At 35.7% G+C, this 15,691-nt stretch overlaps 1 protein-coding gene across 3 annotated transcripts in view; it reads left to right on the top strand.

Annotated features, from left to right (window-relative positions):
- Positions 1–15,691, top strand: part of GABBR2 (gamma-aminobutyric acid type B receptor subunit 2) — a 445,865-nt gene that overhangs the window by 216,166 nt on the left and 214,008 nt on the right. For all 3 annotated transcript variants that reach the window (XM_057423018.1, XM_057423019.1, XM_057423020.1), the window contains 2 exons: positions 3,590–3,781; positions 4,891–5,127. In XM_057423018.1, the coding sequence (XP_057279001.1) occupies positions 3,590–3,781; positions 4,891–5,127 (429 nt within the window). The remainder of the gene's footprint in view (positions 1–3,589; positions 3,782–4,890; positions 5,128–15,691) is intronic.

Here is a 15,691-nt window from a genome sequence, read left to right as displayed (position 1 = left end):
GAAGTTATGCTCCATCCCTGGCAGTGTTCAAGACCAGGTTGGACGAGGCCTTGGGTGACATGGTTTAGTGTGAGATGTCCCTGCTGATGGCAGGGGGGTTGGGACTAGATGATCTTAAGGTCCTTTCCAACCCTAACTATTCTATGATTTGATGACTTAAATAAGCTTAGCTATTCATTTACCACTGGTGTCATAAATGGTTAGCAGTTTTAATTCTATGGTAAATCTTGGCTTCCTAATTTTATTTTCATCTCAGTGGGATGGATGTGATGTTTTTCATGGAATGGAAATTAAGGTATTTTGCTCAAAACTTAATGCTTCAACAATCAAAATGGTCAACTGTGTTAGATAGACATACTTTTTTTTCCGTTTGAAATTGGATTAGCTTGACTTTGCATCTTCCCAATGAAATCTTCAGTTCTGTAGAAAATTTACTTTTAAAAAATTGTTAGCAGGAATTTTTCCAATAGCTGATTTTCAAGCCATAGAGATATTGCAGTACAGTCATGTGCACATCAAGACTGATGCCTGCCTGATACAGTTATCTGTCTGAAATCAATTAAAGAAGATTACTGTTATCCATAGGTCACTGTATGAGCTTCAAGTGGTTCTCTTAGTAAACATTTAGTAATAACTAAAGCCAGACTTAATCAGCATTGTTGATCCAACAGAACTGGTCTCTGCTCTCCTTGATCTGATAGAGTTTTATTCCTGAGTTTTGGGAGTTAAAGGCACTACTGATTTTTAATGAGAAACAGATGGACATTCATTGCAATTTAGAACTCTATAGGCTTTCTCTAAAGGGTGGCATATAGAACGTGCCTGTGATGACATAAGGGAAACTCAATAAGAGTAAGATTTTGCACGCCCATTTACACAAACTCAGGTAATTGTTTTCAACACATAGAAAGATCTCTCACAGAAATTTCTTTGTTGCAAATATGCATCTTTTTGTGGATTCAAACAAGAATGAAAACTTAAAAAAACAAAACCAGACCAAAACACTTCAGTCTCACAAGGGAAAAAAAATGTCCAGGACAATTTCCTGGCTGCTTGGTAGCAACTCAGTGTTTTGCAGCCTAGATAGGGCATGTGGGAAAGATTAGGGAAGATATGTGATTACTTTCTGTTTTTCTAATGGTACACAGCACTTGTAAACCTTCTTTGCCCTGCTCTTGTGTGCCAACAAATCTTCCCCTTAGAAAGTAAAACCTGTAAGAAGGGGTCTGTGTCTGCATTCAAACATTTTGTGAAAGATCTGCATATTTCAAGGAAACATATCTTTAAATCATCAAAATCATCTCTGTTTAACAGAATCAACAGGAAGGAAGTAGTGGCAAAACCCCATTGTTTTGAAATAAATATTCTGGGACCCAGACACTGAAATGCCTGAACACTAGCAACTGTCCCTACAAAAAATGAGCGCATGCTCGTGGTGCTCAGCTTTGGAGGAGTTAGTTTTGGTCCTTTTGTCATTCCCAGACTACCCTTCAAGCCCTATCATTCCAGCAGATGAAAAGCTGCCAGCTCTTAAAGCATTTGTTGTTGGCTTTTGTCTGTTCGTTTTGGGTTTATTTTTTGTTTCTTTGGTTTGTTTTTTTTTACCACATTCTTGCAGGAAGGTGAAAGCTTGAGTGCAACTCTATTAGGAGTGATCCCTTGTTTCCAGGGTGGAATTTCCAGCTATTTTGTAACTTTCAGTTTTTATCCTGTATCCCAGGACATTTGCAGGTTACACAGGAAACAGGCTTAAGTGCTTATGCAAACAGAAAAATTCTAACAGCTATTTCAGGATAGTTTGCAGCCAATATTTTCTTGCAACACATGATTTGATACTTCTGTCTGTATAGAACAAGGGAAGCTACAGAAGATTGTCCTTCTCTGTAAGCACTTTTCTGTGTCAATTTGTGTCCTCAGTGATTTTAAAACTGTCAAATAAAAGGCACCATATTGCTGAAAGCTCTTGATTGACCTAATTGTGTAATGGAAACTCTTTTAGAATCAGGAAGTATTGCAGGATGGGATTGCAGTTTTCCTCACAGCTGGACCTGAGGGGCAGTGTCACCATAGCTGTAGCAGAAGTGGAGATGGGCAGGAGGGCAAAAGCAGAAGTGATTCTGGAAGGGCAGAATTAATGATCTAGAGAAAGACAAATAATTTATGTGGAACATGGAATAAGTAACATGTGAGATGCGATACACTGGGTTTCAGACAGAAGCACTTTCAGCCGACATTGTATGAAAATGCATTAAATTCGATTTTGACCGAACAAAACTTCTGCAACCAGGAGCCAAACAAAACTTCTTTGTTCACAATATGTTTATGAACTGAGTTGGCACCAGTATAATGGCCTTCACAGATTTAAATCACAATTTTAATTTGGATATTAACATATTTAGGAGGCTGTCTTTTTTTGTATTTTTTACTATTCATCTTTATGTACCTGATAAGCTTTTGCTGTGATCTTTGGGATACTTTTCAAAACGATTATGTTCTGAATGACTAATATGTCCTGTTTGTATTCTTATCATTTCCTCCTCCTGTAACATTTTCTGTGACGATCTAAGAGCTCTAAGGTTGCACCATGTATTACTAAAAATTGGAATTTTTACTGTACATCTTGTATCTCCAGTATTGCTTCTATTAGGAGCCAAAGAAGCATGAGGCCTGCTGTTTTGAAATGGAGTCTGGCTGAAATGTCAAAAGAGAAATATCTAGTTAAAAGACAGTGAGAGAAACATCTGAGAGAAAATTTGCTAATTTATCCTAGAACAATCTTCACAATGGAACAGAATATCTGTTGTGAATATATAAGCTTTTAGGCACAACAACATGTGTGCCTGAGTAATAAAGTATTTCTGTTACCTTTTATATGTATCTGCTATGTATTGAAAAGAGATAACCATCACCTCAACATCTTGGAGTACAGTGGGCTATATTCAGTATCCAAACAATATAGAATTTCACCTGAAGAAATTTCTTGCTGAAAAGAAATTGGAGATTTGCTTGCTCTATCAATTTACTACTGATTCATGCTCCCCAGGAGAAACTGCTTACTCAACATCCCTGTGGTCTCTGTTTTAGCAGAGTCACATAGTTCATATTTGCAACATTATAATTTGGTGGTGTCTAATATCCAAGCTTACTTGTTTTTGTGTGGTCTTCAGTATGACGTTAGGATGATAACTTAAACATGGCAGCATGGTGGTCTTACCACTCACATAATAGTTGTCTTATAGAGAATTTTATATGCTAATACTGCGCTTTCTGCTAATGTTCTTCTTTATCTCCCCCACTTTTAGAATACAGAATTTTATTTTTCTGTTTTTGAATAAATGGTCTATTGAAAGTAAAACAGGTTTTAGAAAATTCTCTTCTCATAACCTGAATTTTAAAGAAAGAAATCGTCAACAAAGGAGTCTTCATTATTAGCAAGTAATTATCCTAAACTGTTCAAAATATTTTTGTAACCTTTAATTATGCCATAATTTCATTAATAATGGAAAAAAATGAACAGAAAACCGTCACTTTTATGTTCGCTGTGTCTATTGCAGTGTCTATTAGCTTTTCTATTTTGCTTTCTTTGTAGGCTTATGAAGAAGAAATGTATGGCAGCAAATATCAGTGGATTATTCCAGGGTGGTATGAAAATCTTTGGTGGGAATCCTGGATTAATTCCTCACAGTGTCTCAGCAAAAATCTTCTTGCAGCCATGGAAGGTTATATTGGAGTGGACTTTGAGCCTCTCAGCTCAAAAATGTTGAAGACCATATCAGGAAGGGTTTGTATTCTTCCTTCATATATTTTATTATAATCGTTAGTTGTCTCACCACTGTCTTGACACAACAAAGCACTGAGGAAGGAGGTGAAGCTAAAGGGTTCTTCTACAAAGATAGCTGGCAGTCATCATGGTCAGTCTTTCCACTATTTTTCAAATTTTAAAAATTTAGAAGTCAATTTCAATTCTCTATAGGGTAAGGAAGCAGTAAAGTCCCTTGCCTCACATCTGTCCTCTTCCCCCTGTATGAACATTACAGTTAAATGTACAGTAAAGCTTGAATTATTGTCTGCAGTAGTATGCACTGTGTCATGTCAGGTTCAATAGTTGAACACAGAAACAGGAAACTTTCATATTTAAACCTAATCCAGTAAATTGCTAATTTCAGTGGTGATTTGTGCCTCTCAGAACTAGGGGGTGGAGGCACTTGTTTTAAGTATGTAAATATGCAGTATTTCCATGAGGAGCATAACATTTTATCACAGAACAAATTAATGCAAACTCTGGCCAATGAATAAACATGCCTGATTTTGCTGCTTTTCATCTTTTTTTTCATCTGTCTTTCATGCCTTGCTGAGTGAGCATGGAAGGCAACTTTATAGAAAGGCAACTCATCATAAGATAGAACACCATAAAAGCATAGTAAACTTGTAAAACATAAACAAATTGCCACTCACATGATTTCATATTAGGCAAATAGTTGCTCAAATAAAGTCTATTTGATTTCCTATAAAGTGTAATCAGACCACTAATCTGCAAGGATATGGACTAATTCTGTTCTAGTATTATGGCTCACCAGTGTTCTGGTAGCTTGGTTGAACTGAAGCCTTTTGTCTAAAAGGAAAGCAAGTTGTCCTTCATAAAGAGAAGCACAACAGCTGCCTTTCAGTCTGTCTCCTAGACCTCCCTCCCAGTCTCACCATCAGTCTTGTAAGTTAGGCAGCACATGGTTTTGGAATTTTAGTTTCTTTCTTAATTTTTGTTTTGGCGGCCATTTCCGTGTTAGTCATGCATGTCTCTGAATTGGAGGGTGCAGTTTGAGGTGTATGTTTGGATGCAACTCTGTAAAATATTAAATATTGAAGTAAAACTGAAGTTTTTCTCCTCTGCAGACTCCACAGCAATATGAAAAGGAATACAATGCTAAGCGTGGTGATGGTCAATCCAGCAAATTCCATGGGTATGCCTATGATGGAATATGGGTGATTGCCAAGACTCTGCAGCGGGCAATGAAGTATCTGAATACCACCAATAAGCATCAAAAAATTGAAGATTTTAACTACACAAATCACAAACTTGGAAAAATTTTTCTGGATGCTATGAATGAAACCAACTTCTTTGGGGTAACGGTAAGTCCTGAACTGGAAGTGGGGTGGGGTGGAGGAGGCTTGTGAATTTATGTCGGCATCTGAAACAAATATTAAATTTTAAATGTTTTTTTTTAAAAAAAAGAAACACTGTTGTGTGTTTCTTATATCTTCAGAGCTTCCATAGCTCTACTTTATCTTGGAAATTAATGTTGGTGCCTTGAGGCTCTTGCTCATTAGCTGTCTTCTGATGCCAGTTATCAGCTTTTTAAGCATGAATGTCATCTGAATTAACAACTCAGAGTGGTCTCAAGGGAACCCCAGATACTGGAAGTGGCAGTGACCTTTTAAGTGATTTTTTTTTTATATTAGTTGAGGAGTAGCTGGAATGTGACCTGAAAATCACAGTTAGAAAAGCTCCTATCAATTAACCACAAAACAGATGTTGAAGTAGCAGAACTAAGGTTGTCATACATCTCGCAAACTGGTTCAAGGAGGAAATGCCTATGTTGTAGACATCAACAATGAGTGCAGGCTCAAGTTTTGACATCTTTCTTAATTGCTGAAGAAATCTATGTTTTGTTTCACAATGTAATTGAAACTAATTTAGGATTTGCAAGTAAAAAGAAAATACTAGTTACCTGTGGAGTATACATTTTGTTTCCTTTTTACACTGAATTTGACTGAAGATTTCAGTAAAAGAATCTGGTATCCCACTACATCCATAGCAGGACTGATAAAACAGTAGCAGCTATGAGGTTGAAATTGTACACTGCTATTTAGTTCCGTTTTTTTTTATCTTTCCCCATCTTAGCCTTTCTGCCTGCTGTTTAGTCTTGACAGCCACTTATATTAAATTTTATAGGTTTCATTTGCACTGCTTAATTGCCCTTCACTGCTCCACCCTCAAAACAAAAAAAAAATCAAAAAAAATCTAAAACCTAAGATGAAGAAGTTTCAGAGATCAAGCAAAAAATCATATATGAACTGCATCCCTTTAAGGAGGGAATGAATCAGTGTTTCACCATCTACACTCAGCTGTGTTTATTTTCTTTATTCCCTCAGTTATAATGTTTTAAAAAGAAATTACTGCACAATTATTCACTGCATTTACTGTTTGTCTGAGGCATTTTGTAAAATGTTTCTCTTTAATGTTGTCACCAATCATCGTGACAATGCATAACCCATATCTGGCATTTGCAAGGATCATGCTTCTTGTTCCTGTAATACATTCACAAAAGGTATTTTAATCAGAAAGATATGAAAAGAAGAAAATCTGTAGCACCTACATTTTCTTCAGATATAATTAGAACAAACAATACCCAAAGTTCCAGATAGTGTAAAGGAGAGTTCTTAATGGGACGATACTAAATATTTTGTGTTGAAGTATTCAGAACATTGAATTCAGAACAGATTGTTTCTTACCAGAAATATTTTTAAACCTTTTATTCTTCAGTCTAATATATTGGTGTCATTTGTGACCTAATTTAAAACTTCCACTGGAACACAAGTTTTAAGTCTTGGAGTATCAAATTTCTTTTTTTTTTTTTTTTTTTTTTTCTCCAGAAAACGGATTTTAGTGCAAAATTTCTTTTTAAAAAAATATTTTTAACAGGAAAAGGGCTTTCCTTTATTCTAGGGTATCTATGCCAAAGATAAAATGAGTTTCTGGAAAAAAGAAGAAATAAAAGGAAGGACTAAATCTTAGCAATAGTCAAAAACTCATCTAATGATATAATAAACTATGTTGTTAATTATTAGGAAAAAGGAGAAGTTAGACACGAATCCGTAGGTTAGAATCTAAATATTTAAAATCTGTTAAGAGGAATCTTTCATTATGCTTTCTGTGAATATGATATCAGAAACACAGTCGTGTGGTAAATAATAAATCTCTTTACTCAGTTTTATTTTCTTTGCAATTATTTCTAGCAAACCACAAAAAAAAAATATATAATTACTATTTAGTGGATTTTGTCGAATTTTTTAAACAATTTTGAAAAGACTTGTTGGGAGTGAAGTGTGCCAGTTCCTGATTACACAGAATGTCATTCTTTCAATTTTCTATTATTTATTCTGCTTTATTTTTTTTTTTCCCTAGGACACAACACTTAGAAAACAGTTTAGGTTATTAAAAAGAAGACTTGAAAGGACTAATCCAGTTTTGTACATCATAAACTCAGTACATAGGCGTTACTTATTCTAATGCTACTGTGAGGAATCTAGTGGAAAGAAAATTATAGCTATTCCTTAAGCATTCCTGAAGGTTCTGCAAATTTCCTAGAATTTTTTTTTTCTCTTAGCAAAATGTTTTTTTCTGTTATTTTTCCTTCATGCTTATCTGACTTACAGTCATACTGATCATCATATAGTTTTCTCATATATTTTGAATATAGAGCAAGGAAACATATAATTGGTGTTTCATCAGAAAACAGTAATATAATTATCTGCTACACTTCTTGAAAGGTAAAATGGATACTATTTTAAGAAGGGACTTTGAGATCAAAAATTCAGTGTGAAGTAACAAAGACCTGCAGGGATGTTCCTAGAGTTTTGTTAATCACTGTCCTGATTTTGCAGTCAGATTCCAGCATGTTGACTGCTTTCAAATCATGTAAGGTATAGTATGATTAGAAAGATGCATCTGCAATTACCAGTTTTCAGGACAAGAGCTCTTTTGATTTGGCTTTCATGGTTTTCATTTTTCTAATTCCTTGCTTATAAGAGCTCTATTTAATGGCAAAGTTGTTGAAACAAACAAAAAGAAAACCCAAACTCTTCAAGGATTCTGAACAATTTTTTCCTCTTCTCTTAATCCAGATAAAGCCATTTTTGTAAACTGAATGCAATCCTGCTACTCTAGTTGTTTATAAACTGCCAGATTCCTATTTCCTTGCTAAATATATCCCTCTTCTCAAATAGTACGCATTCTTTCTGATAACCTGTGTCAGAAAATGAAAGATAAGAAGTGCTCACACAATTTATGTTGACAGTCTAGGTGTCTGAGGAGTCCCCTTATGTAGCTGGTAGAGCCATTGGAGATAATTTATAGTTGGAGAATCTCCTACAGTCTCTTTTGGAGTGTTACTACTTTGAATCAGTAGAGAGTGATAAAGTGACTAGAAACAATATATATATGAGATGTCTATATATCTGCATTTAAATTTTACAGCAGTTTGTAACATGCTACCTGTAGCATGTCCATCATATACGTGAAAAAAAAAAATTAAATTTATTTTGTAATAAAACAAAAAGTTTATTTTGTGTAATATTACCATAGAACAACTTTGTAGACTTTATAATTAGTGAAGAATTAATGCTGTCTTCTCAGGATACTGAGTCATACTTAGCGCATACTGAATCAAAACACATCTAGAGAACAGAAAGATATTGGTTCAGCATTTTTTTTCTATTATTTCACTCTTTGTAAAGACTATGGATGGTTACATAGTACCTTACAACTACAACAATTTTATATTTGTTAGCAAAAAATATTGATTACTATTGGAAAGATATTAAATACCACATTTGTTTGCATATGGTAAAAGTTTGTATTGTTTCCATGGGGTAGCCAAGTGGTAGGAAAAATACAAGTGTTGGACATAATTTTCAATTTATTTTTTATGCAGAGCATGAAATGATTTTTTAAAAAGTTTTCCTCTAATTTTCTAATCACTTCACCTTTGTCACTGATGAAATGTCATGAATGTTACCATTCTCCCTGGTTTATGCTTGAAGTCTTGCAGCTGTTGCGGTAGGGTATTATACTTGAGTTTATTGCTCTTACCTGTGATTCTAAAGCAGGCTTTAGAATTGTTAATTTATTTCTCATTCTTATGGCCTTCTATTATTTGTGTGCTGTGAAAAAAAAAAGAAAAAATGCAGTGGAGGAGAAAGAAAATTAGACAATGTTGTCTTTCCTTTTGCGTCAGCCAGAGACTCAAGCACTGTAGGATAAAATTTCATCACAGTACCTGCTCCACATTTGAAACCACAGCCATGAGATAGTTTTCAAGTGTGTCCCTGGTGTTCTGCATTTGAGTGGATCCAGTCATGTTTCATTACTGGAAAAAAGTTTATTGATATGAAGTTGATTTCATATTTTGATGCTGATTATTTCAAAATACTGATTTTAGCAGCTTTCCTCTGCTTTCCAGGTTTCAGTAGTCACTGTGCTGTACAGGAATCTCAGAATATAGGATGAATTATCATCAGAATAGGAACAGGGAGAAAATATTTATTTAATGTCATCCATCCTGGAAAAACAACAAACATTAAGACGGGTAAATTCAGGAATACATTGGTCTTTGGCAGAGAATCAGATGGAATTGTCTGGGACTTCAGCAGAGTGAATTTATTATTAATATGGGAGTCTAGCAAACATTTCTGTGGTGGCATTGATCAGTGTAGTTAATTTTCAATTTACAGCTCTAAGTTAACTCCCAAGAGCTATATATATCTGGAGTCAAATTTTCTTATTTTTCATTTCTGATTGATAGTAAAAGTATTGGGGGGAAGGCAGAAATTTTAAATCAAGTATCTTCTTGTTAATATAGAATAGTGCTTTAAAATTGCTTTTCATACTTTAAAAGTACATAAAGGGGAAGATGTGCAGGTTTAGTGTGCAGTGAAATACCTAATACTGTAGAGGTACCTTTTCCTGAGCAATGCTTTTAAATATTCCATCAAATTCGACTTGGTCTTAATTTTGAGCATTTGAGCATTATCCATAATTAGGTGATATGAGGAATTTCAGTAAGCAGCAAAATCCATAGTCAGGAAACTGCATACATGTATGTATGCGGACACATGCATGTGCTTACAATCCCATGTGCCTGCTGGCAGATCTTTTTTTCCCACACCTGACCCCAAGGGTTATGAATGTGAACTGCTCTGAACTCGATGCCTTGTGTTTCCTTTTGATTTTTGAGAACTTGCTTCCTTTTACAGGGTTTCATATTTACAACAAGAAAGAAAAATACTTTGGGTCTAGCTGTGTGCAAGACCTCCTGCATCTGTTTTTGCTTTTCCTGAACTTTGAATCTCAGCTTCCGTCAGTGGAGATAAATGTGATGGATCTCCCACTTCCTTACTCACTCGTGATTTCCAGTGCATTATCCACTCAGATTAGCAACTGAGAGCTTTAGAGTGGATTGGTGAGATAATTTGCTCTCTATATGGCCAGTTCATCTTGGAGACTCCTCAAAATAGAGAGCTGCTAAAGTAAGCCAACAGCAAGTTTGCACAGGGTCATAAACAGTGTTTGCTCATTAGGAAAATTCAGTGCAAATGTTTTCATCTGCCAACAATGTAAAACTGCATGCAGAGGGAAATCCTAACTTTTAAAAGTGAGAACTGAGATTAACTGTGACATTTCAAGATTAGCCCTCCAGCTAATCAGCAGTTGATTATTTAAGAGACTTAGTAGGTGGCAAATAAAAAAGGATTTAGTCTGAAGTTGTAGAACACTTATTACTGCATCTGTCATTCTAATAGGTCAATATTTGATGAAAATAAATGAACAACATAGATTTCCAGAAAAGCTAGTCAAACATTTCCCAGATCTGACTAACATCTCTTAGCTTTCTCTGCTCTATATTTTTGTCTGTACGTAGGCAGTGTTTTACATACTACATAATACACCCTAGAAGCTGCTTTGTTGCTACCCCTACAAATAATAAAGAAAAAAAAAGCTGTAGTGAAGGTGATTGCATTGCCTAAACGGTGGTGCAGGTTTCTGCTTCACAGCATAGTTCTTCGGGGTTCTGAAGAAACAAAGCACATTTCAGTAGTTCCACCATCCTTGTTTTTTCTGAAGTGTGATTGATTTTGTAGCTGTCTGCTTCTACTGAACCTTTGATTTATCTTGTTTGTTGTGTTGTGCAGTTGTTTTGGTTTTGGTTTGGTTTGTTTGTTGTTTGGTTGGGGTTTGGGGTTGATTCCTTTTCTTGTTCTTTCTTTTCTGTGTTCTTTGAATTTGACTGATGAAAGACTAAAGAAAAAACATTTACTAAATTTGGAAGTTCTGTCCTGCTCTAGACCAGCAGATAAACTATAAGAGGATATCAGTGGTTTTAATGAGAGTTTTCAAGACAGTTTCTTCCTGTGCCAGTTGGTTTTGCCTAAGGCTGGTATAGAGGGCCATTTGACAAAAAATGTTGGAAGAGGGGACAGCCTATACATGCTGGACTAGCAACATAGGAACTAAGGTTCCTGGTATCTCTTGCATCAGAAAGAGATTGTTTCTCCTGATGGTTAGATGGCCTTTTGTGTTCTGTTTAGACAGAAGTACTAGGTAGGTAAGGTGTTCTTTGTCACCCCTCCAGCACATAGTTGAAAAAGCAGGAAAAATGTTATGTACCGTATTTCATTGTAGTAGACCCCTGTGCCTTACTTCAGCAAGTTCTTTTTGACATAATGTTGTTTGTGTGCCTTCTGAAAAAAGGTGATAAGATAAAGGCTAAAAGACACTTATGCAGAAGTGACCCTCTTGCAATAAGTGTTCCAATGAAACGTCATCTCTGAAAAACAATAGAAATCCCGGAGTATCCTCATCCATTTATACTGTGGCTTCAAACCACGTCAAGTACCTTACTGTCAAAGGCAGATGGCGCATCAGTGTGGATCTTTGGTGATGATCCCATATCAACAAGAGATTATGCACAGCATGTCTCTCCTCTCCATATGCAAGCCTCTGAAAAAGTGTTCAGGATTTTCAATATATGCTACAAGAACTGTTTTGACAGCATCTCTCCTGCAAATATAATCAAAAATTGAAAATTTGGTGCAAGTCATGTGGTGTTGACAATGTTGCAAATTCCTAATTTTCTGTTTGCGAAATTTTGCCATTTCTGTCACTGAAACTGCAGCTGTAAATTCCCAAGGAAGGACTAGAACATTGCTGTTAAGGGTGATGCAGGAGGAAAATGAAGCGTGATGGAGAAGGGAGTCTTAGGTTCTTTAAATGCTCTAGGACCTGATGCAGTTCTTAGTCACTATAGTACATCAATTAATACAGTAGACTAGCAAACAACTGTTTAGAGTGCTATGATTATATAGTGCAGGTTAAAATTATTCCAAGCCCCTTTCAAGTATTTCTGCCTGTAGAGGAAGATTGCTCCTTCCACTAGAGAGAAAAGTCTTGAGTGCAGACGGGGCAGATGAGGGGTCTGCAGGTTCTGGGTTCTGGATGGGCATGCCCTTGGAGAGCAATTAAATCCATAGCTATGTCTCTGCACCCCACACACCTGTTTTTTAAAAGCAATGAGTCTGGAAAGGAATACTGCAGGAAAATGTGTATTTAGGAGAATAGAATGGGAAAGGAAAAGATTTCCTGAAAGGCTTTCATATAATCTGCATCACTGAGCAGTTCTGAAGTTCCAGTCTCCAGTGCCTCCTGTTCTTGTAATTTGTTTAATAGCATGTAGAGTTTAATGGCATCTCCACCTGCCTGTGCTTTTCTTGAAGCAGATTTTATTATCCTTGTTGAAGAGCAGATCACTAACAGATAATATTCATTCCATAGAAATGTGTCCAGATACAGATATATATGTATAGGTCATGTTTTTACTGGGCCATGGGCCCAGATGGGCAATGTGAGTGTTTACTAGATGGAGCGTGATGGTCTTGAAGAGCCAGCTAGGCTCTTTTATTGTTACCTGGCAGATGGTGTGTGATTCAAACAAGTACATTATCATACAGGCACAGCTTCCAGGTGAGTGCCGATGAAATAACATATAGGCAAAATTCTATGAATTATGGACATTCCAGAGTAACAGTATTTTTCAGTGGTATAGTTAATTCCTGCATCTGGTGTCACTAAGAGAAGAAAAAAAAACATGGCAAATTCACAGATGGTACTGCTTCTACCTGCTACACCTCCATTTGAAACAGCAAGCAGACTTCTTCCATGGATACTTCCAAGCCCTCAGCTGCCCGGTGGCTTGAGGATGAAGTTCACCATAGTACAGCCTTCGGCTGCAGCATATTCTCTCGATATGCACAGTGGTCAGAACAGCAAGATTAGTTATCCTGCATCAGCTTCAGTCTACAGACTTTCTGAGACCTGATTCTGATTTATTTCTCTTCCTTCCTAGAAGACAGCACTGCAGAAATACCTGAGTTAGGTTAGAGAAATGAATGCCTTTCAGTCATGACTCTAGATTTAAAAACTGCTATGATTTTAGAGACGGCATATTTTAGAAATGGTATAAAATGGAATTTCTGAGTGCTAGAGGGTATTACAATTCTTGTTTTATTTTCCAAGGGAACAGATGTTAGCCCTGCTGCCTTGGGGTCGCGCCAGCTCTGGTAATTCCGTTCTGTGTACCTAAAACTCTCACTGAGATTTCAGATGGATAAGGAAGTTATTATTTACTAGCTTTACACCAAGACTCTGCTGGGACAGTAAATGCCATAAAGATGCAAAATTTTAGAATTATTGTTCTGCCTTCCTTTAGTAGGCATTGCATTTTATGATTATTTCACTATACAGGCAAGTATAGTAAGATTTAACTGATTTGATCCTGTTCCTGTTTCAGTCAGTGGCAAACCTCTTTTCATCATGAGCTGGAGGAGGTCTTTACCTAGCAGAGCGCTTTAATAAATAATTTGTGGATATAACTCAAAATGTTATTCTAAAATCCTTTTTGGTCACAGAAAATTTAGAAGAAACTTCTGAAATGCTTTCTAGAATTAACGAGTATATTTTAAGAGTGCTGATCAGTTGCAGTGCTTTAAGTTAGTAATGAATGATTAGACACAAGAACTCATTCAAACACATTTGGAGAATGCCTTTAGATAGTGTACTATGTGGAATTACATGACTCAGATGTCAAATAACTGTGAGCGATTAAAATAATGTGGTGAATTATAGCAATTTTAAAAGTAACATATAGTGATGCCTATAAAAGACTGAAACTTCTAATGCAGATCATGTAAATCAAAGAAATGCTGAATATTTTAGTGATCAGTTGTGCTCATATATAGTCTCATGGCACAACAAATTCTTAACTGGGTATCAGATATTTGGGAATATAGAAAAAGGAGAAATCTCAGAGAGCTTATGAATTATATTATGAAAGTTGAAGCAATAGGAAGACTATTAATAAACAAGTTTGTGAAAATCTTGAGAATATCTTTTCTACTGTTGTTTGAAGCGCTGTTATCATACAGCTCTAAAATCTTCTAAACATCTGTTTTGCTTTATGTTATGTATTGGGAGTTTAGAGAGTAATTAAAGCACATAAATGATAAATATATTTCTCAATATGCCAAAATCCTAAACCAGGTTAATATAGGAAATTATAAATAAATTATGAAATATAAAATCAGTTATGCTTATTTTTATCCTTTGCATCACTGATTTGGAACTTTATGAATAGAAAAAAAAGAAATGCATTTTTATGATAATTTTGATACCATGCTTCCAAAGATATGTTGATTTAGGCTATTTGGACTATTTCTCTCCATTGCTGAATAGTTGCATGGGAACTAGGTTACCCCATCAGTGGGCAATTTTAAGAAGCTTTTAAAAGGAGTCATTTTTTTTGGCTTCAGTGAAAGTGACCCACATTGATGATACAAGAATTAGAGTTTAGCCTCATGGGAATTTTTGTGTGTACCTAAGAGCAAAATTTTCCCTTAGAGAATATTTTGCACTATGACATTTTTGCTTTCTTTTTCAGCAAAAAAAATTAAACTTTAAAAATTCTTTTAATTCTCTGCTCACATTGCAGTACTTCTGAGATTTGGGCTTCACCAATGAACATCCTGTCTGCTGTTGTTAATCTTTATGACAGCTCAAGGCAAAAATATTCCTTAAGTTGAATATAGCATTTCAAAGATTGTGAATCCACCTGTAATGTTAAAAATGGTGTTATTAGCTGACTTAGCCCGGAAATGCTCTGAGGTTGTCAGGTCTGATGTTCAATGGATTATATTTTCATACATCACTGCTCCTCTTTTCTGGCTGTCATGATTTCTATGATGAACTAGTTTTCTCCCTTGGAGAGGTGTTCCAGTTGCAAATAGGGCTCTTGGAGCCTGCAAGCATTTTAATAAAACACAGGAAAAATTAAAGTATTATAATAGCATTTATTATAGACAGATGCAAAGTACATTTTCAAATGGTTTTCTATTATTTTTGGAATAAGCTTTTAGGACTTCTGTGTTTGTTACTCTGCTCTTCTTTACAGTATTTTCTCATAGAAGGTTACCTCAATTGTTGCTGGTGATAAGGATGGTTTTTGAATTATTTATACTCTGCTAGAGCAACGTTAAGATCGTATTCTTTTTCTAAGATTTCATAACACAGCAGAGATCTTGCACTTCAGTAGAGTATATGGACTTTCCTCTTGGAGTTCTTCACATGAACAAAGAATGGAAGATAAGGATGCAGAAAGTGCAGTGAAGACCTTGCTGGAGCCCTTGTGTCTAGGAAACCATGCTCTACTTGTGCTGAGTCCTAGCTTTGGAGCTGCCATGGACCTACAGTGGTTTTCCATCTATGATGTATTGACATAGGTTTTTTTGCCAAATCAGTAGGCATAAATTAGCTATATAGGAGCCAACTGTTTAGTTGGAAAACTTTGAAAAATATAGTTATGGA

The sequence above is a fragment of the Pezoporus wallicus genome, unplaced genomic scaffold, assembly GCF_028554395.1.
Source record: "Pezoporus wallicus isolate ANWC-B61680 ecotype Strahan unplaced genomic scaffold, APGP_CSIRO_Pwel_v1 contig_749, whole genome shotgun sequence".
In the NCBI taxonomy this organism is placed as follows: Eukaryota; Metazoa; Chordata; class Aves; order Psittaciformes; family Psittacidae; genus Pezoporus; species Pezoporus wallicus.
This window is presented reverse-complemented; position numbering and strand designations above follow the sequence as displayed.